General features: G+C 45.6%; 1 protein-coding gene across 50 annotated transcripts in view; it reads right to left on the bottom strand.

Moving 5' to 3' along the window:
- SCRIB (scribble planar cell polarity protein) overlaps positions 1 to 25,985 on the bottom strand; it is a 115,527-nt gene that overhangs the window by 76,143 nt on the left and 13,399 nt on the right. For 49 of the 50 annotated variants that reach the window (XM_041122890.1, XM_041122883.1, XM_041122882.1 and 46 more), the window contains exons 2-16: positions 18,136 to 18,253; positions 17,803 to 17,881; positions 16,276 to 16,365; positions 15,485 to 15,541; positions 11,587 to 11,650; positions 10,251 to 10,325; positions 10,017 to 10,161; positions 9,547 to 9,665; positions 8,697 to 8,896; positions 7,727 to 7,893; positions 7,001 to 7,125; positions 5,671 to 5,796; positions 4,884 to 5,117; positions 4,115 to 4,432; positions 1,879 to 1,941 (exon numbers count right to left, since the gene is read on the bottom strand). In XM_041122890.1, coding sequence (XP_040978824.1) covers positions 1,879 to 1,941; positions 4,115 to 4,432; positions 4,884 to 5,117; positions 5,671 to 5,796; positions 7,001 to 7,125; positions 7,727 to 7,893; positions 8,697 to 8,896; positions 9,547 to 9,665; positions 10,017 to 10,161; positions 10,251 to 10,325; positions 11,587 to 11,650; positions 15,485 to 15,541; positions 16,276 to 16,365; positions 17,803 to 17,881; positions 18,136 to 18,253 — 1,980 coding nt within the window. The remainder of the gene's footprint in view (positions 1 to 1,878; positions 1,942 to 4,114; positions 4,433 to 4,883; positions 5,118 to 5,670; positions 5,797 to 7,000; positions 7,126 to 7,726; positions 7,894 to 8,696; positions 8,897 to 9,546; positions 9,666 to 10,016; positions 10,162 to 10,250; positions 10,326 to 11,586; positions 11,651 to 15,484; positions 15,542 to 16,275; positions 16,366 to 17,802; positions 17,882 to 18,135; positions 18,254 to 25,985) is intronic. The other variant, XM_030010915.2, reaches the window with a different exon arrangement.

Below are 25,985 nucleotides of genomic sequence, written 5' to 3' on the forward strand. Positions count from 1 at the left end.
GTAGTCTTTAAGGCCCTGAATATTTCTCCTGTTTTCCTCCACCTATTCACTGAGAAAGCATGTGCTTTTCACAGCCGACATGCTAGAAAAGATGGCAAGGGCACCCCTCTCTGTGTGAGTGAGGGGTCCCAACTGCGCAGTGCCCAAGTTCAGCTCTCACTTACAGCACTCTCAGCCTGAATCCCACAGTTTGTTGTCACTGATGTTTCTGGAGACTGAATCTTCCACATGAGCTGCAGTCCTGGTAGGTGCCTGGCATGATTCCACTAAAATGACAGAGTATCACTGACTGGAGAGGTCAGCAACCATCCACTGAGCTGAGCATTCCCCCAGAGCTGTAGGACCATCAACTGCTTCCCAAAGCCGGTCTTCTCTGAGGCGACTTCAGCTATCACCACCCTTCTGGTGGATCTCTAGTATGCTTGTCCTTGGGAGCTGCACTACCACGTTGCTCTTTACAGTGAGGGAACAGACCTGCACAAAGGAGACTGCACTGCAGGGACACCAGAGCAAACCTGGGGCCTCTAACCAGCTACCCTCTCCAGCCATCACGGAGAAGTTCTAGGCACTTCCATCAGATGCAGGTGGAGCACGGGAAGGAGCTGATGAAGAGGCAGGCAGACTGTTTCCCAAGACAAGACTACAAGACTGAGGTTTCCTGGGCCACTGCACCTCAAGGAGCAAGAAAATTCTGCAAATGGAACATGATGTCTAACAGCTGGAAAGACGACCAAGAGCAGCGATTTCCCAAATGAGGGACCAGGAAGCACCTGGCTATACTCAGTTTTGCCTCTGAGTGACAGAAGAGCTATGCAAAAGAGAAACGCAAGAAATATTAATATGTTTTTCAGTGATCTAGAGCTAAGATGGAGAAATCTTCAGGGAACACTAACAGGTTTCGCTTGAAGTGGAAAGTATTTGTCACCTCCCTCCCAGAAAGTCTTACTCCAAAACCAAGAAAGAAAAGCCTCCATTTTACATCTGAAGGAGTAGCAAAGAGCCAAGTTCACAGACACAACTAGGCCAGCACTGGTACCATTGTACTGTCCTGAGGGAAGAAACCTTCATGCAAGCCGTTAGTACTGACAACAGTTTCTGCCTCTTGCCAGTGGCAGTAGCACTCTGCTTCCAACCGTTCCTCGGAAACACTGCCTGCAGAAAGCCCACTGACCCACAGAATCAGGCAAGCCTACTGAAAACTTGGAAACAAATTCAGGAAGTTAATCATAGTCAGAGGATGAGCTAAGGCAGCAAGACATGGGACTTTAAACTTTGGCATAGAACACCATACATGTGCCAGGGGCTTTATGGACCCTCTAGTGCTACCTGCCCCCTTCTGACATCCCAAAGTGCTGCATCTGAAGACTTGAGGGGATTCTACAGGGGGGCTGCGTGAAATGCACAAATCATTAGCTCCAGTCCACCTTTCTCATGCAATGGCACAGCATCCTGAGTTAGATCCTCCTCCCTCTCCCAAAGGGTCATACACAGCACTCCGCAGGTTCCTGAGGCCTCTACTCCTTCAGGGTTACCCACCACTCCCAGAAATATGCATTTATTTTCTTCCACCTTCTTTTTCCTCAGTGCACAGCAAATAGGAACTGAACTTTCCACCTCAGCCCACTTTGGTTTTTTTAAATTTCTTCCATCTCACTCCTGATCTGCAGCAGCCATTCTCACCTCAGGTATGGAAAAGTAGGGAAAGGAGGTGAAAGCAGGGGAAGAAACAATCATTGTGTGTTTGTGATCAGTCAGGTCCAGAAGCCACTTGACCCAGAGAGATCAGAGTTTCCCCTACAACAATGGGTGAGCCTGGGAAGCAAATCAAGCAGACTGAATGATTTTTGGCAGAGAGAGAACAGTAGGAGTGGTACAGACCTCTTCCTCCTCAATGCGAGCAGGTTCAATCAGCAGATTATTGGCTTGATCAAACGACACCCCCTGTTAGGACAGGAACCAGCAAAGAGGCATGCGGATTAGTGGAGCATAAACCAAACCCGCCACCACTACCACCACCACCCAACACACAAATGCACACCACTCTGATAGGTCTGCCACACAGCACCAGAGCAGACCCCACTCACGCCACTCCTGATTACCACCTACCAGCAAGTACCAGCGACAGGGCTGCTCCCAGGGCTCACAACATGCAGAGTGTCAGCGCTCTGTGGCCCAGCTAACTGGAAACTGCATCTTTAAGGCCATATTTTGTCTGTGTTGGCACTCTGAGGCTGTGACCACCAAGCTCACAAGCTGAACACTATTAACTGATTTTATCCTCTCTGTACCAAGACATTCAGTGAAGAAGGATTAAACAACACAGGAGAAAAGCACAAAGGGACCTCTGGTGCCACCCAGCTGCTGCACAGGAATGAAGCAATCCCAAATCAAACTGCATTGGTCCTTCCTGCAAAGGGAAGAGCCTCCGGTGGAACAGTGCATCCTGCCAGACACCCAGGGATCCTGCTCCCAAATGAAGGAAACCTTAGAATTTTTCTTGAAGACCAACTGTCTTTGCAAAAAAACCCTCTGGTTTGAGGATTCAGCCTCCTGCACACCCTGACCTACCTTCTTCTTCAATGAATGTATGCAGCACCTCTTACTTGAATCTCCACTGCACAGGGACACTGCTCCCCACATTCCCACTTCTCGAAGACAGCTCAGGAGGCAAGCTAATAAATCTCCCTTCATGGAGCAGGCATCCAACCCAGCCCCACAAAAGGAAAACTGTGATTTCCACGCAGAAGGCTTAGCCGATAACAACGGTAACTTTCTGATAGATAACACCAAACCTGTGGTCTCAACATCTATGTAGACTTTACAGGTTTTACCAATGGGTCAGTGCATCCACAGCTTTGAGTCCCTGACTAAAATAAGCTTTTTGGGTGAGGGCATTTCCCAAGTATGGCAGGTCTTGGATGAAGGGGACTCAAGATGGCTTCACACATTCTTACAAGCAGCAGCAACTCCTTTTCATTCTGAAGAACTTCACAAACAGTAAGGAAACTACATGCCTCATCCCTAGGGAGCAAGGGACAAGCTTTATCAGCTTAGATACAGCAAGGCAAGCATCCACTGAGAGAAAGGCTCCAAAGCTAACTTCAGTGCAAGAACCTTCCCCTAAGCAATCTGAACTCCAGTGTGGGGTGGAAACGATCCCAACAGTCTGGAGTGTATGCGGTAACAGCAAGAACAGATTTGACTCCAGCATCTTCCACCAGTTCAGAGACTCACATCTCACTGATGAGATCTGTCAGTGTCAGACTATGATGAAGATTCAGCTACATCCTAATCCCTGCCTGGCAAATACACCTCACAAAATCATCACACCGACTTCAGTAAGAACTGGTCTAACATCATGCAGTGTCCCTCATCAGTATTTTCTTATTCCACTGAGAGGATCTTCCTCAAGCAAGAATCTCTGTGTGTCCCTAACCAAACATGGTGATTCAGCTGAGTAGAGCCAAGGACTTCGTATCTCATCAGCCCCCAGCATAACCAGAAAGGCCCATCATGGCCCCATGGCAATGGCAAAACTCCAGAGCACACGTTCCCCTAAATCCCAATGCACACTTCATCAGACTGCATCTGCGCTGGGGCAGGCAGAGGGTGGAACCAACGGGAAGGGCATGCTCCTGTCTGCTCTCACTATCCACTCCTCTTCAGGAAGCACTGTGGCAGAAAAACAAGCATAAGCAGCCTGAACATAAGCCTGAGATTAGATCCATCCAGGGATAAAGCTCATCCTGTTGCAAATGAGGTGCAACAACCAGCAAGCAAGGAGGCGACTGAAAGGAATGGAAGAACCTGTCAGTGATGGGACAAAAGAACTGTTCCTGCAGCACAGAACACAACATCACACATAATGGGGAGGGTGCAAGAATCTGGATACAGCGCAAGGAGTCAGACATAAGCAACATAGCACAGCTCGTGGACAATCATATGAGCCCCAGAATGAACTTCAGCTCTCCCACCCTCAGCATATCTCTCCTGAAGTGCTGGAGCCTCCTGCCAACGTTTTTGTTGGTACCACATCAACCTGGTCGGTAGTTCAAATTAGCAGAAGGGAGGTCTGGCACCCCTCTGACCTTCCCCCCTCCCCACAAGACCTTACCTTCACTGATGGCTGAGCAGATAAAGCTCCATTCTTTCTGTCATCCTCATCCCACGCTTCCTCCTGATCCTCAGGCTCTGTGTTGTTATTGCAGCCTCCTAACTCCTCTTCCTCTTTGGGGACTCCATCACTGTTCAGTCCCTGCAGGAGTGCCACCACTGCCTCTGGCTTGGGCAGTTTAGTTATCTTAAAGTGTTTCTTATAATGGGGTGTGTCCTTGCGGATAAGCCTCTGTTTCTCCACTGGGAATGGTCGCTCTTCATCTTCATCCTCATCCTCACTCCGTATTAGTGTGTCCTCAGCAAAGTGCACAGTGGGCTACAATGGCAAAGCCCCAGAAAGGTTGTGAACCTCAGGTAGTGCAGAACCTGCTGTTCCCCCACTACCAACACAGGCAAAGCCAGTGTTGCTGCTTTTATGCTAAAGAAGATGCAGGAATACATGTTAAAATTCACCATACTTGCCTTTTTCCATATTCACTCCTTTACCCAGACACATCTTCTGTCAGCTCCAGGGATTTAGGGCACTCAAACCTGTAACCCTGATATTCCCATAGTCCCTGTCTGGCTCCCACACTGTCCTTCCTAGTCTCCCATGGACCCAGCTCCCACAGGCTGCCTGGATCTCTACTTGCACTTGGCTTCCACAGCCTGTATTTGCATCCAGTGATGCCCAAATCACACTCTGTACATCCATTTACCATTTTCTCTGAAACTTTCAAGTCCTTCTGCTTTTTATCATGACCCTGCCGCAGTTTCTAGGCTCCTACCTCATTGTATTCCACTTCCACATCTTCCTCCTCTTGGTCAGCAGCTTCCTTATGCTCCTCTTCAGCTCTGGGCTTTGCCTCCTTCTCCAGCTCCTGCATCTCAGGCACCTGCCCATTTGGCCAGCTCCTCTCTCCCTCCTCTCCCTGCTCCTCTCCCCTAAAGTCAGCAGAGGCAGTGCTGTTGGAAACGTGGGAGTCCTCACTGCGATTTGACATGGCACTCAGCCTCTTCTCCTGAGAAGATGATTGTAAAAGTCAAGATGGAAACCAAAGCAGCAGATGGAGCAATGTAGAGTGACTGGTGCGAGGTGAACCAGTACCAACAGAACCAGCTTTTTCTTCAGGCTGCCTGCTGTTTTCCCTGACAAGCCTGCTGCATCTCACCTAGGTCCACCCCTGTTCCACCATCTGTGTACGCATTTATTCTTAGTATCACACACCTAGGCAGCAAGATGCCTCCTCTGAGCACTCCGTTCCCATCATGCTTTACTGGGAATATCAGAGCCTTCTTTTCCTCTCCCTGTGTTATGACAAAAGTGGTACCAATGCACACAATTCCCCTTACGCTGTTCTCTGTCTCCTGGCTACATCTCCTGCTCTATCTCAGTGGTCCCAGCTGACACCACAGCGCAGATTCCAACCCTTGGAATCCAGGCAATCCATGCTCAGTCCCTTCCAATCTTTCCCAAAAGTAAGTTCTTTCTGCCCAGCTTACACACACTGCCTCCCCATTCCCCAAGTCCACTACATGTTCTCTATGGTTATCCACTTAGTGAACAGCACTCACTTCCGAGTTAGGAGAATTCAGGTCTGCGTCAGGCTTTGCAGCATACACCTCATTGCGCCGAACTTCAATCACTTTCTTCATAACCTTCAGTTCACTGGGATGAGGAGTTGCTCTGCGCTGTAAGCCCTACCAAAGAAAAACACTCAGAGCAGGAGATTCAACAGTCAGAGCAGCACGTGCCATGCCTCAAGACTGAGCCACTTCAAATAACGTTTTATCAGAGTGCTAGAGCCCCAGCTGGACATGACCTAAATGTCACATTGCAGGATCTGGTTTGGGCATCTCCACTACTATAGCCTGCAACTGGGAAGAGGGAAGAAATGGAGGCAGAGAACACTTATCAGAGTTCTCTCTCAGATATTATCCTGCTCTCCATCTGATAGAGGGATTGGGAGGAATTATAGAGATGGGAAGTTTTAAATTGTGCTTCAGGCTTAGTAAACATGAAACTGTCAACACAGAAACCCCTAAAGGAACACAAGGGTGGAACATCATCTTAATCCCTCTGGTGTTTCTTAACATGTCTGACAAGCCCGTATGCTACCAGAATTTGTGATGCTTACCTAGTTTCAGCCCAGCTAAGAGTCAAGAAAAACAGTATTCTAAAATTAATTAAAATGTTAAAAACAATAAAAAAAAAACCCTCACAAAAGCTCCAAACACCAGCAGCATACACGTGCTGCAAGGACAGATGCAAATACAATTTATTAGAAAGATTCAGATCTCCAGAGAATCTCTCTCCACAACTTAAAAAGGGGAGAAAGTCCTGCAGGAGATCTAAACCAATAGAGTACTTGCTGAAAACTGAAACTTTTATCCTACCCTTTGCATCTGCAATTAAAGCAAAATGATCTTCCATAGTTTTTGAGGCTGGCTGTCTACAGTGTTTAGCTACTTTACTAATACGATACTCCACAACATGGGCTTGCACCTGGCTCCATGCTTGGAGGGGTGGAGATTGCCTGGCTCAAGTTTGGCTGTGCAGCTCTTCCTCATGAGGGGGGTCAACTAAAATCCAGTCTTGACAGTGCTCTGACTATTAGTATCTCCGGACCACCCAAACGCTCCATGGACAGGTTAGCAGGTACAGCTCAACTCCCACAGGACAGCAGTCAAAATGAGAATCTGCACAAAGGCTCTCAGGGAATTATCTTTCATACCTGCTTGTCTCCTCAGGGCACCAAATGCCCTCTGGACTGCAAAAGTATTGTACATGTCTGCAGCTATATTACAAGGTGAAACACGAATGGCTCCCCATCTTAGGAGAAAAAGTTTAGATTGTGCCTATGTTTCCATAGGGAGATAACAAGCCTCCAGAAACTCTTCTTACCCGTCTCTCAGCTCCAGACTCCTCTTCATCATCTACTTTCGGTTCATCCAGGAACTGAATCACACTGACTCTGTTTAAATTGGTGTCCGTCCAGCTCTCATCCACACTGTTCTGCAAAAGATTCTCTGCGGAGAAAGATAACACAGTGGGAGCTACTTTCTGAACAAGCAGAGTTTTAGGGTTGGATGAAAGACAGTTCTCAACCCACTAGGGCACTTCTGTTATATCTGCCCATGGCATCAAACCATAGAGGCCTTGAGGACAAAGGACGTAGCTTCCAGATCTTGTCCCCTCTTGTACGTCTCCCACCTTTTCTATAGCAGCCTCTACAAAAGGACCTGAATGGTTCAGCTCTAGCACTCCTTACCCAAGAGCTAAGAAAAAAGGATTAAGGCATGAATCAGAAGTATTGACACAAGAATATCATCATGACAGAAAGAAAACTTCACAGACAATGAATGAACTACTCGGTCAAAAGATCAAAGCAGAAGACTTGAAGACTAGGCTGCAGCTTCTTTACCACTTGGCAGAGAAGCAATTTCTCAGTTTTAACAATCTCTGCCTTGGAAAGTTGCCACCAGCCATTCAGGAGCCTAGGTCTGCTACAGGTATCACAGTAAAGAAGAACAGTCCAACCAAGCAGACAAGAAGGTTCAGGGCCTCTTCCCTACAGCACTCTCCAGAGTACACAGTACTGCAAACAGCATTCATAATGCAGTCTCTTACCTAGGCTAGGAGAGGGCTGCTGGGGAAGCAGGTAACAAGTGAGAACTTTTTCTCCTGTCTTTTCATCATCCTCTGTTTGGAATTTCAGCATGGGCTGGGACTGATTTTCTGCCAGCCACAGGGCTTTCAGGTTAAGATTTGTCAAAGCAAATGGCAAGTTCTGCAGTCTGCAAAAGAAAAGAAGAACTGCTGGTTAAACTTACTTGGTAACAAAGGAACTTCAACTCAGCTGCAGCCTCACCTGCACTGGAGAAGGACAGAGCCAAGCCACTGTAGGACCCCTCACTCTTACACTGAAGCAGCTGGCTCATGCTGCATATGGCTCTGCTACAGCCACAGACTGGACTCCAGTAATCCATCCTCACCAGTTTTTAGCAGAGGACAACTCCCATCAACTATGTGAAAATGGTGAACTTTGAAGACAGAAAAATTATGCTTTCATGGACCAGTATACAGGGAGTGTTCCAAACAGAAGCTCTGGTCAGCTTCCAACTGCTACAAAAATACTAGCCTCAGCTAACAGAACTGCAGCTAAAATGTGCAGAATCTTTCAGAACACATCACAGATATTTGCACACTGTGGGGTTGTGCACATCATAAACAAGGCTTTGGCACCAATCACCTGAGGACTGATGACACAAACTACAAAATCTGCAGCAAGGAAGACAGTGGACCAGGGATTTCCCCTGATCTTTATTCCACAAATGGCAAAATGCCCCCCTGCTTCTGCACTAGTTCTACCCTGTATTCAAGAAACACACAGAAGGGCTTAACGGGCAAAGCTTGATAGAGACATGCCCTCTTTCCACAGCCCTAAGCAGCCAGTCTGGGCTTTTCCAAACAGCAGATCCTGGGATGAGCACAGATCCAGTGTCTCCCAAAACACACCAGGGCCCAGCCCATGCTGCTCCTTCAGAGCAGCCTCCTTCGGAACATGCCTACAAGCCTGTTTACCCTTCCTGCTGCTGACCTGTTCCCGGCCACATCCAGGACGTGAAGCTCAGTGGTGTTGGCAAGCTCTGGTGGCAGGAGGGCCAGGCGATTGTCTCGCAAGGACAGCACGTTCAGATTGGCACAGCCTCCAATCTCAGCTGGAAGGGATGTTAGCCGGTTCCGATCCACGTTCAGGTTCGTCAACTTGGCCAGCTTGCCAAGGGACTTTGGTAAGGCCTAGGAAGCAGATGAATCAGCAGTTGCAAAAGAGCAGAGCAGTAGAATAAAGGTATAAAGGCATAAACCCCTCTATCTGGGGAAAAAAAGCTGCATTCTGTCCTAACAGACACATTGTTAATAAAGTTCTCACTACAACTTTGGGACAGATTTTTCCCTCAGGTTTACAGACTGCTACACACCAACTCCTCACCTCAGCACAGCACACGCAGAACACCACTGGTCAGGTTTTTTCCTGTTCTTCTGTGCATTCCCAATGCTTGGGTTTTAACAATCAAATCATGAGCAGTTTGGAGCAGGGCCATTTTAAATTACACTACTCCATGGCCCCTCGCCAAACACAGCTTTTGATGTAGTCCTGCTCCCATCAGATTGGATGGGCTTCAGGACTGACTATCTTAGAGCCAGCATCCTAGCTATCCTAGAGAATTTTTCAGAGGAAAAAAAACAGTAAGAGAAAGCAGCTTCCACCAGGGTCTTCTCAAGAGCCTGTGAGCTAGGTGAAACCCTGTGCATCAAAGCAGCTGAAGGGAGAGCAGCTGGAGCACGCTCAGGAATATGGCTCAGAGGCCAGAAGATGGGAAAAGATCCCTAGCATGTGGCTAAACTGAACAGCACAGGAGAGGCAGCATGGCTGCTGGTGTACTTACTGTCAGCATGTTCTCTGTCAAGATGAGTTCTGACAGATTTTCACAGTCCCCAATTGACTCTGTCACCTCTGTCAGCCGATTCTGGTCCACCTTGAGGATGGAGAGCTGCTTCAGCTGACCTGGCCAGGGCAACAAGCTAGGTGTGAACTATGCCGCAGAGAAAATGATGCTGGTGTATGTTCATCTGGCCTCCCATCAGGGATTATGTAACCTAACAATACAGGCACTACCCTTCTTCCCCACCAGGCTTGTTCACAGGTTTCACCTGGGCATTATGCAGATCAAGAACCTGAACTCGTCCCGTAGAGTTCTGCTCACCAGTATCATCTACTACTTCTGCACTCAACTATTGTGACTATGTCCATCAAGCCCTAATACCTTGTTACATACACTCTTGCCTGAAGCCCCCCTGCCAGGAGCACTGCCAAGGCAGTGAAGTCCTGCACTGCTCCCCATCCTGCAATACTCACCAATCCCATCCGGAATGTATTCCAACAGGTTCTGTGACAGGAGCAAGTCTGTCAGTGCTACTAGCCCACTGACCTCATTGGGCAACTGCTCCAGTTTGTTCTCTGACACATCCAGACAGACCAAGCGGCGGAGATTGCCCAGCTCCTAGGATCAGAAAGGAGATGCTATGGCTCGAGGGAGCAGCTGAGGAAGGGAGCAAAGTGGTGAATCAATGGCCCTGAACAGGTACTCACTGGAGGCAGGGCTGAGAGCTGGTTCCGGTCTAACCAAAGCTCACGCAGGTTTGGTAGCGCTCCCAGAGTATCTGGCTGTAACAGAGCAGGACAGTAATAGCATCACTCCCTTCCACAGGGAAGAAGCCGCTCTAGGATGCTAGAAATCACACCACACCTCTGCAAAGCTAGACATTGTTATTGCTTTCACACCTCCTAGAACCATTCACCAAATGGTTTATGAAGCTAACGTGTTGGTGTGCCACAATATAGCAGCACATATGTTTGGAAATGTCTGGGGTGGCATACTGGCTGCAGAAGGTCCCAACAGGAAATATGGAAGACAACAGCAAGGACTGTCTGGTAGCAGGCAAGACAAGAACTAAACAGGGTTTTGGAAATTCTGGCCTTACAGAAGAAATGAGTCTTTCTCCTCTTCCTCCTCTCAGACATGAAAACAAACATTTGGATAACACTGGCCAACTCAACATGATATAGCAGCACCATCAGCAATGGTATACATACATTCATAGTGTCACTCCACAAACACCACGCACACTGACTAGCATTTGGGTTTGGAGTTAATGCACCACTGGAGTGTGGTTCACGTGTCAGACAACTGTTCTCACAAGTAAGCCGCAGCCTTGTGCGTGGCAAGCTGCATGAACTCCTTTGCCTCCCAGTTTAGATGGGTTTCTGCCAAAAAGCATTCCAGAACAGTAAGAGCAGGATTCAGTAACAGCTTAATCCATAGCTGCAAAATCAAAGAATATCACCAGAGGTCCCTGAATGTCAAGACAAGCTGGATTTTGAGACTGTGCACTGGCTCTCAGCATACTTACACTCAGAGCCCTCCATGGAGGCACCCCAGTCCAGAGGGCACACACCCCATGTTTGGCTGAGTTCTGCCAGGAACAACATGGAACGGTCCTGCACTTTGCAGTAGACAAATCAAATCACAAAGGAGAAAGGCAGAAAGTTGGCCTAGCAGAAGTGAAAAACAACAGCTGGGGGCAGTGCAACACAGAAGAGAAAGGAAGTACCGGAGAGTCTCACTGGAAAGGGAAGATCCTTAGGGAGCTAGATAGCAAGAATTAACATCCCAGAGCAAAAGTTCTTGGAAAGAGCAGAGGAAGCTGTGCATGAGGACAGCAGGAAGCAAGACAAGAGCCAACACATGAAGAGAACATTATTCTGGGAACAATGACTAGGCCATGGTGGGCAGATCAGAATCTTCCCAAACAACCTGCGGGTCTATTTCTTTGCATTTCAGATGAAAACCGACTTGCTTCCACAGAGGTACAGGGTTCTGCCCCTACCAACCACCCATATTCCCTCCCCACCATCCCTCACCTACCAGTACTTCCAGGTCATTGCCACCAAGATCCAACTGTTCTAACTTGACAAGGAAGGACAGTGAACTGCAAGATACAAGGAGTAGAGAGGGGAAGAGAGGAAAAAAAAAAAAGAAAGAAAGAACAGAAGGTTAGCATCTGGGACACACATCTCACAAATTACATAATTTTTAATAACTCCTGAAACAGGTGGGGCAATCCTGCCCTTTTTCGTAGTCCCTCTGAGCCAAGCAGTTTAGGGGAGCAGGTACCTTTCCCCAAGCCAGACCACCTGCACTGGGGAATTGGGTTCAGTAGCACCAGCACTCCCAAAGTGGCCAGTTTCCACGCTGTCACCGATTTGCCTTCTCCCCCTCCCACCGTAAAACACTCTTTGAGCAAAAACATGACAGATGACAAGCCACACCTTAACATTGCTGCCCATTTTTGTAGCAAGGATGGGGACCTGGGCACAGACTAACAGATAACAGAAGAGAGTCAGCAGAGGACAATACATATTTGGGGGGCAAGGGAAGCATAGCTGCAGGGAGAGGCAGGAATGACAAATCCAGCAGCCTCAGTTTCCCTGAATGGGATGCCCATGCTGCTTAAGAGAAAGGGAAAGACAACACTGGCTTGACGTCTCAGAAGAGGTCAAGACATACGGACAAGAAGCTCACTGGGCAAGATACTGCAAGAAGCTTTCATGGGAACCAAAGCCTGTCAACACTGGTGGTCCAAGGATGTGCCCCGAGTATCCAAACACATTATGACCTGGTGATATAAAAGCCTGCAGTCTACAGCCCCACAAAACCAGGATTCAGTTCTTCTGACATAGCCCAGGTGTTCATGTGTCCTCAGCTCTCAGTCCTACTCCATCAACTCCAACTCCCACTACCCCGAACAGGGGTTGCTGTCTCTCACTTTACACTAGGGCAGAACTGCCATCTCAGCCCTGACCACTCTCCCAGTAGGGAGGGTCTTCAGTTCTTTTATTCTCTTCATAAGAAATTGTCCTAATATCGAAATCACTATATTTCTCTGGAAATAGAGCTATACATCTCAACGCCACCCAAACTAAGGAAGTTGGGAGCTGCGAATCTGTGAGAAAGCAACAAAAGAGATCTGTCTTAACTGGGCCAGGCTATAAAAATATTTGGGCTACACAGGAAAACCAAGTTTTTACCTTATGCAGTGGTGGATTTTGAGATACTGTATTAACTCAAGCAAAGGTTTATCAACAGGATCATTAAAAGGATTCTGTTGTATAGCAGTCTCTCATTATGAGTGTACATTTGCTCTTTGACTTCTCTGAAGGATGAAGCAGCCTTGACTGTCCCTTCACACCTTCATGGTTTGAATTCCCAAAATAGGGACAAGTGAGCTGTGGAATCCATGTTGATATATGAGGTCTTGCAAAATGCCTCAGTATAGATCACCCTCCGCTATTCCGTGAGAATACATCAACAAGAGCTAGCCTTCCCAAATTATTGGCAAGCTGCATCCCATCTGCATGGGAGAGACGAGGAGTGATAATCAGCTGTACAAGATGACCTGTTTCAGAACTCAGTTGACAACAGAAGACTAACCAATTAAATTAAATTATGACAAGTAAAGGTCATTGCAAGCTGGATCTTTTAAGGAACTCAACAACAACAAAAATCAAAAGGACACTGATGTATTATGCAGTCACAAATTCACAGTATTGAAGCCCATCTACCTACTGGGCTCAGTAACCTTGAAAAATGAAAGCATTATCCATTTTGATAAGTCATGCTACTCTTTGACAAGATTACTTGGACTTGTTTAGAGCCATTCTTGGGCACAATTTGCAACCAGACTAAGTACAAGAGCTTCAGACCTGGGTAAAGTACCTGACAGTACCACTGAAATTTCTTTAGCCATTGATTTCAATCTCGTATTTGACTGGCATATCTGGTGAAATTGCCTCGGCCTTCACGATCCTCTTCTACTTTTGGAAATCATCCAAAAGTAGAATTTGGGGAATTAGGGAAAGATGAAAAGAAGCTGGAATTGTACTGCAGAATGATTATCAAGCCTGGACTTATCTTTCAGAGGAAAAAAACCCAAATTCATAGCATGCTACAAGTATCTTGCTGGATGGCATACAAATCTAACATAGGGAAACAAGAGAGCACTAGGCATGAGAGATCTGCCCAGAAACCATATGGGTTTGGTCACAGACTGAATTCTCAAACTCCAGATACTTGCTGGTTCCTAGGTGGTGAAAAGCCATTGGGACAATTCTTCATTGCAGTTTGAAAGCCCAACATTGGATGTAGCTATTGCACCTCTTCGTTTATATGGTGTATCACAGTGGTGGTACCTGTCTGTATGAACACAAAGAACACATGGAACAGACAGCAGTGGGTCCCAACACCAGGACCCAAACTTCTCCTGCTTGCCTGTTCTCAACCTGGCATAAGAAGCTTTGGCTCTCAGGTTCTCCCTTGTGGCTATATTCCATGTGGGGCCACCTCAGCTGGTCTCTTTAATATCGCCTCAGGGTGTTAATGCTGACAAATTCTGTGCAGAAAAGATCCAGTGACTTTGGCATCAGAGACAAGATGACAGTGTTAATTTGAACTATGCTTCTACATTGTGTGATCACCAGATGTGAAGCCTGGGAACTGAGCAGTGCAGACTCTTTCAGCTCCTTTTTGGAAGTGTCTTGTCTTCTGGGTCAAAGCTGACACACAAATTCTACAAGCAGATATAACTGATGTCATATAAAGCCTGGACTTGCAGGTCCCAGAGGAAAATAACCAGCAGGAAGAGCATATGCCTGAGTCAAAGCAACATCTCACAGTGAGGGAGGCATGGCCATCACAGAAGAAGCAAGACTAAAGCCCTAGCTGCTTAGAGTCTCAAAGCCTTGCTTGAACACTGTATCATCAGATGCTCCTTTGCCCTCTTTTTTAAATAAAGCACAGGAGCAACGCGGGTAAGTACAGGTAGCCAAATTGAATACTTGCCATGAATAGTAAAGAGGGCACTGGGGAAGGTGACGATAGTTGCATGCTTCACACATTCACTGAGGAGTTTGTGTGGCCCCAAAACACACTGCTATTCAAAAAGAAGTCAGGTAGAATCCCTTCCAACACATATTCAAGGAAGACCGGGGAAATCATCAATTGGATTGATAAGCAGGGAGAAAAAAAGCTGACAGCACTAACGTAGGTTAGAAAACTCAATAAACAACTCTTATGGGCTTCAAACCAGAGATTAATGTACAGACTCATTAGTTCTCCACATCCTATCTACCTGATAGCATCAGCTGTACCAACCAGATCCTCTACCAGGAATTCATCTCTGTCCCTAACTCTCTGAAACTTTTAACAAGACTTACCTCTTCTCTCTTGCTGGCTTATTTTTTGTTTGCTGCAGGACAGCCAGTTATCCCACCCATTCCCACAAACAGCTCAAGCAGAACAACCAGAAGGGGTACCCAAGAAAACAGAGATGTCAGAAGCAAAATGTATCTTCAGCCGTATTCTGCTGCTCTTCAAATTATGAACGTCTCTGTATACAGAGTTCTTCCTATACCCACATCAGTACATTTTTCTCTCTTTTTCCAGAGGAATCTGTCATCTGCTCCACCTCTCCAGGAAAAATGGTTCTCACCATTTCCAGCAGCTTTCTTGTGGAACCCTGTCTATGCCAAATCAATCCTGACACAGAGGCTGAGTGCAGACTGAACATCCTTCTAAGCCCTGTATCATCTCTCTCCCTCCTCACCCCAATTTACAGAAATCCAGCAAAATGCAGCTAATTTATGCAAAGCCTTGAGCCCTCCCAAGCAAAGTGCTAGAGCCTGTACTACAGAAACAGCAAGTCCCTGAGGAATCAGTAAGACTGATCAGGCAGAAGACTCCTTGAAGCCAACAAACAGACACTCACGTGGGGAGAGACTTTAGAAGGTTCTCACGTAGCTCCAAAGTCACCAGGTTTGCTAAACTGCAAGAGAAAAGGGAGCAAGAAAGACAGATTCACTGGATGGGGCTTCAGGGATACAAGGAGATGCTCATATCCCTTCCCATGGAACCAGCCCTCATGACCTGCTCAAATGCATATACATGAGTATGTGTGTACACATGAATGGAGATGACAGGGGAAAACAAAAAACAAAGTGGATCTTAAATGACTTCTTATGAAGGTGACTGCTTATTGCAATATCATGGGGAAACAACACTGTGCCCAAACTCAGGACAAGGAAACATGGTATCACATACAGGACTCTTTGTCCAAAAAGATAAAATCCCTCATGTGTAGAAAGCCAAATCCCATAGCGGGGACACTGCAGCCCACGGGCTTTGCCTTGGCCATTTGCTAGCAGCATAAATCATTTCAACATCATTGGACAGACCACACCTGTTTGGAAAGGGGCAAATGCGCACTCATAAAATAAGGAAAGATAGACAATTTGGGAAGCCCAGATGCACTCCTTGCCTGTGCCACAGACCACAGAGGAGGAGAAGCAGCTGAGACCAGGAAAGGAACCTTTTTAGAAAAGTTGTCTTTTAACAAGAATAATGCTTAGAGGTGCTTACACAGTATGTTCAGTACAGTGGCAAGCTATAACTGGGATGGCATGTTCTTTCCCTCCAAGTCCTGCTAGTGTCACCACCCAAACAGCATGGTGTCCCCACCCCACCCCTCCTCCCCATTATGAGGAATGGGGGCATACTCACTTGCCAATGTCATTGGGGAGGCTCTGCAGGGACACATCATTCAGGGCCAAATGGCCCAGGCTCCGAAGCTGTGTGAAGCCCTCTGGAAGCCTGTGAAAACATGACAGAACAAAACACCATTAATTCTGTGCACAAAACAAGCCCTAAATTCCTCACTTAAAACCCCCAAAAGCCAGTCTTATCCCAATTGGTATCAACATGTGGAAAGTAGAAGAGCAGCAACCAACTCTGACCCTGGATCCTGATCCAGGATATGCCCCATTTCCAAGACAACAATACCCCCTTGCACCGAAGTCACTACGTGTCCAAGTGTGCAAAGTTGGCTCTGCAGTATTCAAATATGAATCCCAGACTAAATTATGCCATGTGATCATTCAAGCTTGCAAGCAGGGAAGGCTACCAAGTAATCCAAATGCCCATCTAAGGATATTTCTGCAGATGACACGGCAGCATTCCCCAGGACCAAGTAGTATCATCATAACAGCTCCAAGGTGCAATAGAACAGGGAAGGACTGTGAAAACGAGAAATCCTTTGCTGTTCACAGGCAGTTCCTGGAGCTTCCCTGCCCCGTTGCTCACAACACACATCTTACAACTCTGGGACACAAAAAGACTCTGACAAATAACTTCTAGTGTAGAAGTGGTGGTCATTCCTGCGGTACAGGGATTGTCACCGACTGGAAAGCTTGCCCCATTCTGGCAGTGTCTAGCACCACAAGAGGGAAGCAGAGAGTTAAATCTATTTAAAGTGTGACTTGCGTAGTGCTTGCCCAGAAGCACAAAGGGCAGCAGGCATCTGGAGTCAGACTGGCATCTACAGGGACCCTGGCAGACACTGCATCAAGACACCACTGCCTGAAAGCACGGTTCACCAAGGCAGAGGAGCCACACTTAAATTCCCAAAACATTAGGGATTAAGAGCTGTAGAGACAGAAGACTGAAGAGACAAGGCAGAGTGCCCTGTTCTTGGACATAGCTCTGAGCACTGGGATACCAGGGAAACTGACCAAACACAGAGTTCAAAGGACGGCCATCCTAAGTTATAAATAAGAAAGAGAGCAAAAAGGACTGACTGACAGAGAGCAAAAAGGACTGACTGACAGAGAGCAAAAAGGACTGACTGACAGAGAGCAGAAGATAGCATGCAGGCCTTTCTCTATTCCTCTGTAGTACAATGAGTCCACATCCATTCTGGTTTGTGTACCAGGGTGAAGGGCTGGGGAAGGAGTAACAAACTTATTCCAAGAGCACAAAAGTCCTCACCATTCACACCAGTGGCAACAGTATGACTAAAGGCTCATCAACCCAAGCCATAGGCTCTGCAGAAGAGGGAGCACACACCAGCTCTTCCCTATGCTGAGTGTTCCACCTGCCAGGAGAGCAGACATCTTGGCAAAGGCAGGGTGATCCTAGGCCTTGACTTCAAGGGAAGACAATTACAAGGTGAAGACCAGAGAAAGCTAGGGAGAATGAGGAACTTCAACTCTCATACTCAGCTGGACAAAAGGGTTGCATATGCCTTCCTACCTGGAGAGAGGATTCCCACTGAAGTCTGCGATTTCCAAGGATTTGCAGAATTTGATGCTTTCAGGAATTTCTGGAATGTCTGGAAAAAATACATGAAAGAAAAAAAGAGGCTTGAGAAGAGCCTATCATGTGGAAAATGGGACACCAGGTACTGGTGCCAGCCGAAGACACAGTAAGACAAACATATTTTCTTAGCTCCGGACCCATGAGAGCACTCTGTGGGACTGTGAAAGGGTACTGCCTCTTCTAGAACATGAGTGCATAAGGTAGTACTGCTACACTGAGAAAAGCAGGGCTGTGGGGCACCCACTCCCCATTGAGCTTTGACCTTACCGTTACGGGAGATGTCCAGTTCCACCAGTTGCATGAAGTTGGCAACCTCAGGGGGAAGTCTCTGGATTTCATTGTCACTCAGACCCAGCTTGCGCAGGTTCAGAAGCCTAAAGAATGGCTATGACAGGAGAGAACAAAACTGGGTCAGCAGAAGTTCTGTGGGAAACCTGTCTTCTCACCTCAGGGCAAACCTGAGCATCTATCCCTGGAGAAGACAACTGCCTTCTCTCATAACCTCTGTCCTGGTGAGGTCCTCAGACTGCAGTTGCTGCACAGATTAGAACCCCGATTAAGGTCTACAAGAGACGAGGGTGAAAGAAGAAAGACATTTAATGAGTTTACCTTGACGATTCATTTAACTTCTCTATTATCCCACTGCTCTTCTCCCTCCCTTGTAGGATACAAAATGGATGTTCCTTGTTTTCTAAGATAACAGTTCATCTTAGCCATTCAAATACTATCATCATGAGGAAGTCACTATAAAGCAGCTTGCCCACAGACACTACAGTGTTTATGAGTCTGGTCCACAGAAGCCAACAAAGGAGAAACATAAGGGGACTTCCAGACCAAAGTCCTGTCCCTGCTATCATACACATCTGTCATACAGTACATTTTGTCAGAACATCAGTGACAGGTGCCTACACCAACAGGGAAAGTGTTTGTGTCACTTGTACCAGAAAAGAAAAGGAGCAAGCAAACTATCTGTAGGGCCCAAGTAACAAAGAATTAGAGAAGGAAAGAAAATTCCTTTCTAGAAACACCACAGTCATAGAAATATTGACTGGAAGGGACCTCTAGAGGTCTCGTAGTCTAACAACATCCAACTTTTCTTCACACCTATCCTTATTCTCAGAAGTCAATTATATTAGGTATAAATGGTAAATTACAAGATTCATCAATCATACTCTTTCTAGACACCAACATCCTCTCAGTAAGTTTACTAAACACAACATACTATAATTATCAACTGAACAAATCTTGCAGATGCTTCTAAGTATTGTCAGACATAGGATACTAGACAGGATGGAAACCAAGGCTGTGGTGTTTGCTGCATTTCCTGGATCATTTCAGGGTGCCTGGGAATAACAAACAGACAATACTTGGCCACTGCAGAAAATGAGACAGTTTTAAGAAGTTTACCCATAATCCACAAATAGATAAAGGCAGAGACTGTTGCACACACACATAGTAACACTGTGTCTCCGATTGTGTGCTTGGGTTCTGCCACAGCACAGACAAGCGCTCTAAGTCACCTCTAACACTTTATGAGTTTTAGATGGCCAAACCTTAAGCAGCTAATAACTCAACCCGTGATGCAAAAGAAAGTAGCGATGAAGCTAGGAACAAGCTCAGGTCTACAAAGTGACACACAGAAGCCACTTCTAATCCATGTAATCATCCTGTCTGTCCTATGCCAGAGGCAGAGAGGGAGTTACAGTAAGCAACAGAAGATGTAATCGCAGGATTACTTACAGATCAGAAAACGTGTCCAGAGAGTCAGGGATGCTTACACAGACCACACTGAGAAGGACCAAACAAGAATTTGAGGTCTGAACCTTCTTTCTCAGTTGCTTTTCTGGTAATCCATCTGCATAAAAGGTTGCTGAAATGTACCTCCCCAGGCATGGTTGTGGGGTTATTGAGATTTGTTCAGGTTCAGAGTCGTGGGACACCCACAACTATCACCCATAACATCGCAAAGAACGATAATACAGACCAGACAAGGGAGGGGTAGGGAAAGAAAAGGTGATACACAACATAACCGTGAAAAGATACACAGACCATAAAAAGAGCTGCTTGCCCCACTAGAAGGGATGAAGATGAGGTCTAATAATGTAACTTGAGAAGTTTCTCTGCTGTAGATCAAAACCTCTGCAGTTTCCCATAGAGATGTCTCAGTCAGGAAGTGCTGCTAGGTGCAAGTGCATGTTTGAGGGACTGCAAAACACAACACGGCCTTTGCTACATGGAGGTTGTCGTGCTTCCACATCACTCCCCATACTGAAAGCGAGAAGTGCTCTGGGACGAACAGCAGTGATATGAAATTCATACTCCTGAGGTCCTAAAGTAGTACAGGAGACCATAGTAAGTAAAAAAAGAAGGAAAAAAAAAAAATCCTCTTGACACTGAACAGCATAAGTTCTTTTTAATTCAGTTTATCTAATGCAAATCAGTGTAGTAAGAAAGGAAGTAGGTGAAAGTCTAAATGACAACAAAGGTTCAAGCCAGAGCAGGAGGTTTAGAGACTTGATTTGCTATTGTTTCCTAGATCCTTCTCCTAATTTTAGAATGCAAGGAAATTCCAGGCAAGACATTGTGTTGACCTGCTAGAGTCTACAAGCTGGAAAATAACAAAGGGAACAGAACATCTAAAGTCCAAACTTTTAGCACTTCTGCCCACAGATTTCAGGCACTCTCAAAATAGACGTGCACACTTAAAAAAAAAAACAAACTAGAATAAACTAGAATAAAATCACGCTATATGTTGCAGTGCAACATATATGGGAAGCATTTATTGACACAATAGAGATATAGGAGCTAACTATCTGTGGGGCAAACTGGTAGCTGTGAACATTGACTTCGGTTTTACCTACAGTTAAGTTTTACTTTCTTAGCTAGGTCATCAAAATCAAAATAACATAACACTTCTTTGGCACAGCAGTTATATCCATACAGTTTATTGCAATTTAACAGAACAAACTGTGTAACAGGCCTTTTACAAGCGTAACTACCTTACTGAAAATAATCAGAATCTACATGCACACAGACATGCCTGTGAAGCCAAGTGCAGACCAAGCCTCAGAATTAGGCTGTCATGACAATTTCACAATGCTTCCCATCCAATTAACTTTGCTTCACGGAGACATCTACTAAATAGAACGTTCCAAAATACCTTGCTTTGTGTGCTACTTTTTTATATCAGTTAAACAGCATTTTTTTCTCCCCCAGCTTTTTCTTAAAAAAAAAAAAAAAAAAAAAAAAAAAAAAAAAAAGTAAAACAAAAGCTCCAAAACCAAAACCTCACAGTGCTGACAGACTATTATCAGATCTGTACACAATTTTCCATTCAGCAAACCGCAAGACAGCAAGAGTAGTACATCCCACTTCTTAAGATTCAGTTAAGCTGGACTTTAATAAAATATTTTGATGTGACAAAAATTCAAACTAGTAAAAAGTCATCAGTGGACCTCACAGAAAACAAATGCAGAACTACAGTACTCCCATGCAAGAATTAAGATTTTATATTTGGGAAAAAAAAAAAAAAAAAAGAGAAAGTTAAGCAGAATCCAAGTAAGCCACCACGTCTACTTTGACTAGCAAAACCTTCTTGTTAATTGTTAGGTACCAGCCACTCACTCGTCATTAACCCCTTACCAACAGCATTGTGTCAATGAAATACTGCTAGCTGAAGCACAGATACACCAGCAAGTCTGTATTTTCCCTTAACAGACTGCTTTGCTCATGAATGTCTTTACTATAATCGCACAAACAGTTTTGCCAACAGAGCATACTGATGTTTCCATAACCAGTCTAGTAGACTTAACCACCATTGCATCACAGAAATGCAAAGGTAGACCAGCACTGCTGAAGCAAATAAACAGATGCTGGTTGTTCAGCTGCTGTTCAGAGGTGTGACCGTCTTCAGGAGTTAGCACTTAAAAGCACAGAACAGATGTGCTTCCCAATTATGCTAGCAAACCTTTTAGAAAACTAGCAAGCAGTCAAACTTTGCTCTTATGTCTACTGGAACTACAGCTAATATGATGTAAAATATGGCAATATGATGTAATCAAGAACTGATAAGACTGCAAACACTGTATCTAACACGCACGACATATAATTTTCAGCTCAGTATTTTGTGAACTGGGTACTTCAACTTTTAAATCCAACAGTCAAATTTACAAAGCAAGACTGTACAAGAGATTAATTTGTGACACTGGAAATGGAGAACAAATTAATTTTAAAATTGTTACTGGAACTAAGAGTGAAAACTTAAGCAAATGTTTCTTTGGAGTCTGGCAATTATCCCTTTTTCTAATCAATGTTAACCCTGTTTCATACAGCTGGCAAAAAAAAAAAAATCACAAATTTAGCACTATACCAAATGTCTCTATGAAGATGAAACATACACAACTTCAAGATTTTCTGAATATTAAAAAAAAAAAACAACAAAACACCAAATCTGCATGACCTAGATCTTTCAGTGTCCAAACTAGACTGATACAAGATCAAAAATAGAAGTTTGAAGAAAAAAACAAGCAGCAGTTTTTCACTGTTTCCTGGCATACCAGAAGCCTAAAGACCACACAGACCAAACATGGATTAGTACAAAAGGACTCCAGTGCACAGGAATTTGGCCAGCTCAGAGTATGATGGAAGTTATCACAAATTAAAAAAAAAGGCTCAAGACAAAGATCGGGGGGTGTATTAATATATTAACAGCATCATTGGGTAACTAGGGGCAAGAAAACCTTTGTAAATTAGAATATACTACAACCATATTCTACTGTTGAAGTGTGTGAACTGTTATGGGATGGCTAAGACGGAAAACAACTACAAAATTGTCTTGCAAATAAGATTCAGGGGGCATAAACTCTTACAATATCCAGAGCAAAGCAACTGCAACATAACAGATTGGAAATACATAGGCCACTGTTCTCATTAATGTACTGATTGGCTGAAAATTAGTGAAAGGTATAAAGAGCCTGTAAAGCACTACAAGCCAAAAGATAAGAAATACTCCACAAAATTATAACATTGCAAAAAAGACAAAAAAATGTGGAATACAGGCTCTGCAGCATGTTTTCAGATGCAACATCCTCATTCCACAGCCCCGCCAAAGACGAAAGCAAATGTATGAGAAGTCATTCAAGAGCTATCTATAATTTCTAAACCAAAATTCAATTACTTCAATCTCTTTAAAAAAAAAAAAAAAGCCACCTAGATCCATGGATTTTTCAGTCAAAAGGGACAATGAAATAATATCCTTCTAATCCTTTGTATATCACAGACCTTCATCACAGAGTCATGAAATAATTCAGGTTGGAAGGAGCCTCGGAAGATCTCTAGTCCCACCTCTTGCTCAAAGCAGGGTCAGCCATGAAGTCAGACCAGGTTGCTCAGGCCTTTGTCTAGTCAAGTCTTTCAAAACCTCCAGCAATGGAGGATCCAAAAATCCTCTGGGCCCCTGGGCCCGCCGATTACTTATCCTCACAGTGAAAAAAGTTTCCTTGTACCCAGAGGGAACCACCTCGTTCAACACCGCCCTGTGCTTCTCATCCTCCCCCATGCACCGCCGGCCCTCGTCTCCTTGATAACCTTCCTGCACACACCGGCACGCTGCTATGAAGTCACTCCGAAGCCATGTCTTCTCCAGGCTGAAGAAGTCCCGTTCCTGCGGCCTGTCCTCTCAGGGCAAGCGCTTCATTCCCCAGCCACCCTACGGACTCTCTCCTGAACTCACACCAGTTTAGCAACGCCGTTCTCGTACTGCGGGCCCCACAATGGATGCGGTATCGAGGTGTGGTCTGTGGAGTGCTGATTAGAGGGGAATAATCACTCCCCCAGTCTCTGGGTGCGCTCCTGTCAGCACGTCCAGTATGCTGTTGGCCCTCCACGATGCCAGGGCACCCTGCTGGACCCTGCGAGGAGCTGAACTCTGAATACACGGAGCAAGGATGGAAGCCGAGCACCTTTAGCACATTGTCCGACGGGAAGAGCAGAGAGGAGGTGGCCACGTACGATACGCAAAGAATGTTGCCAACAATAGTACCTGCAACATGAAGTCAGACTCACAGGCCTGTTTGCATAACCAAATAAAAAGCCTCAAATGTCCCTTTTTGCTGTTGCCAGGCAAACATTGAAGTGTGCAACCAATATAAACAAAGGAAGAGAACCATCAAAACTTTAGGAGACCCCTGACTGTGACAAACCTTTCACAATCAAACCACACCAGTCACTTGGAAGCTACGCTTATGTGAGTTACACAGCTAGCCACTATAAATGGTTGGGTTCCCAAGAAACTCCAGGTAAGCTAATGGACCACCCTGAGCTATTTATTCTACTCCTGTGAGAGTACACGACACTTGCTTTTCAGCTAGGTCCAGCTACCCACAATTAAACTGGAAAGACTTTACTTCTGCCTTAACGACGACTGATGCCTCAGCAACTTTGGAAGACCTACTTCAATACTGAAATATGATGTTATATGCAGAAATGAGAAAGGATGAAACCCCAGTGCAATTATTAATGAACCTCTTGATTCAGACCACTGCCTTGGGTGTAATTTTATAAAAGAAAAATATTAGGCTAATAGAGCAGAATCACTGCTATGACAGTCAAAACTATTGTCATTGCAAAGGGAAAGAAATGTCAGCTTCGAATTGAAATATTACAACCAGTCAAGCAGAGAGCCATCCTGACCACACAGCACTCATCTTCAATGGTTAGGTCAGTCCTACTCAAGGAACATTTCCAAACAGCACACTGTGGTTTTATTTGAGGTTATCCAGAGAAACAATAACAGGCTCAGCCAGTTTATGAAAACAAGAAACACTGGTAGCAGCACATACAGGCTCCATTTGGCAGACTCACCTTTGGCTTCTGCTGAGGAACTGAAATACCCGTGTATTGAGAAAGTCCTCAGCCTCACGTACTGATGCCAAGGCCCACTGATCTAGGACACATTTCTTACTGATAATGCAAGGGTGCCCGACACCCTACTTTGCAGAGCTTCTCACCGAGTGAGACGCAAAAGCACAAAAGTCCCCAATCCCATGGAGTTCAGTATACATACATGAAGTGTTTTGCCTGCACTTAATTTACAAGCCAGGTTAGCCCACGGCTCCAGCTTTGGTCGCTCTTACATGGGAAAGCAGAGTGAACCCAGGAAGGAGGAAATACCCACCTGATTTAGAAATGAGCTTCTGGCCTTATAGCCTCAACATGTCATGACTGCTTCCCAGCAATGCAGATGGGTGGCACTAGAGGTGGCGCTGGCCAAAATTAAGAGAGGGGGATGCCTAACTCATGAGTAGAGAGAAAAGTCTGACAGTCCCCTGTACCCCTTCCTCATTCATCATGTGAGGAACTCCGACTGTCCAACTCCAGAACTGGCTGCATCAGCCGCCTCCTGTTCTGCAAGAGTGAATGGAGCCAGCCACCACTGCCTTCACACACGGCCTCGATCAGGATGAGGTAGGCATCTCACTGCCTAGGAACACTAGCACAGAATTTCCAGCTAAACTAAGAGAGCAGGATAAGTTTCTAGAAAGCCAATGTCTGCAAAACTGCAAAAGAGTAGGTAGCAGGACAGTGAGTGAGGGATGCAGATTTCCAAATACAGCAGTTCACTCAAAAAGGCAATTTGCATCATGGAGGCAGGTCCAGCAGAAACACAGAAAGTTTGAGGTTGGAAGGGATCTCTCAAGATCAGCTAGTCCAACCTCTGCTCAAAGCAGGGTCAGCTACAGCAGGTTATCCAGGGCTGTGTCCACAAGGGTTTTGAATATCTCTAAGGATGAACATTCTGCAACCTCACCAGGCAACATGTTCCAGTGTTCGACCACCCCTCCAGCATAACAAAAACAAAAAACAAACAAACAAAAAAAAGTGTTTCCTCATGTTTAAACAGGATTTCCTCTATTTCACTCTGTGCCTATTACCTCTTGTCAGTAGTGTCCAATGGCAGGGACAAGAGTCTGGCTCCGTCTCCTTTGCTCCCTGACATCATATATACATTGCTAAAATCCCTCTAAGCCTTCTCTTCTCCAGGCTGAACACTCCCAACACTCTCAGCCTCTCCCCATATTACAGATGCCCCAGTCTCTTAATCATTTTTGTGGCCCTTC

Source organism: Aquila chrysaetos, chromosome 4 (genome assembly GCF_900496995.4).
Source record: "Aquila chrysaetos chrysaetos chromosome 4, bAquChr1.4, whole genome shotgun sequence".
Classification (NCBI taxonomy): Eukaryota; Metazoa; Chordata; class Aves; order Accipitriformes; family Accipitridae; genus Aquila; species Aquila chrysaetos.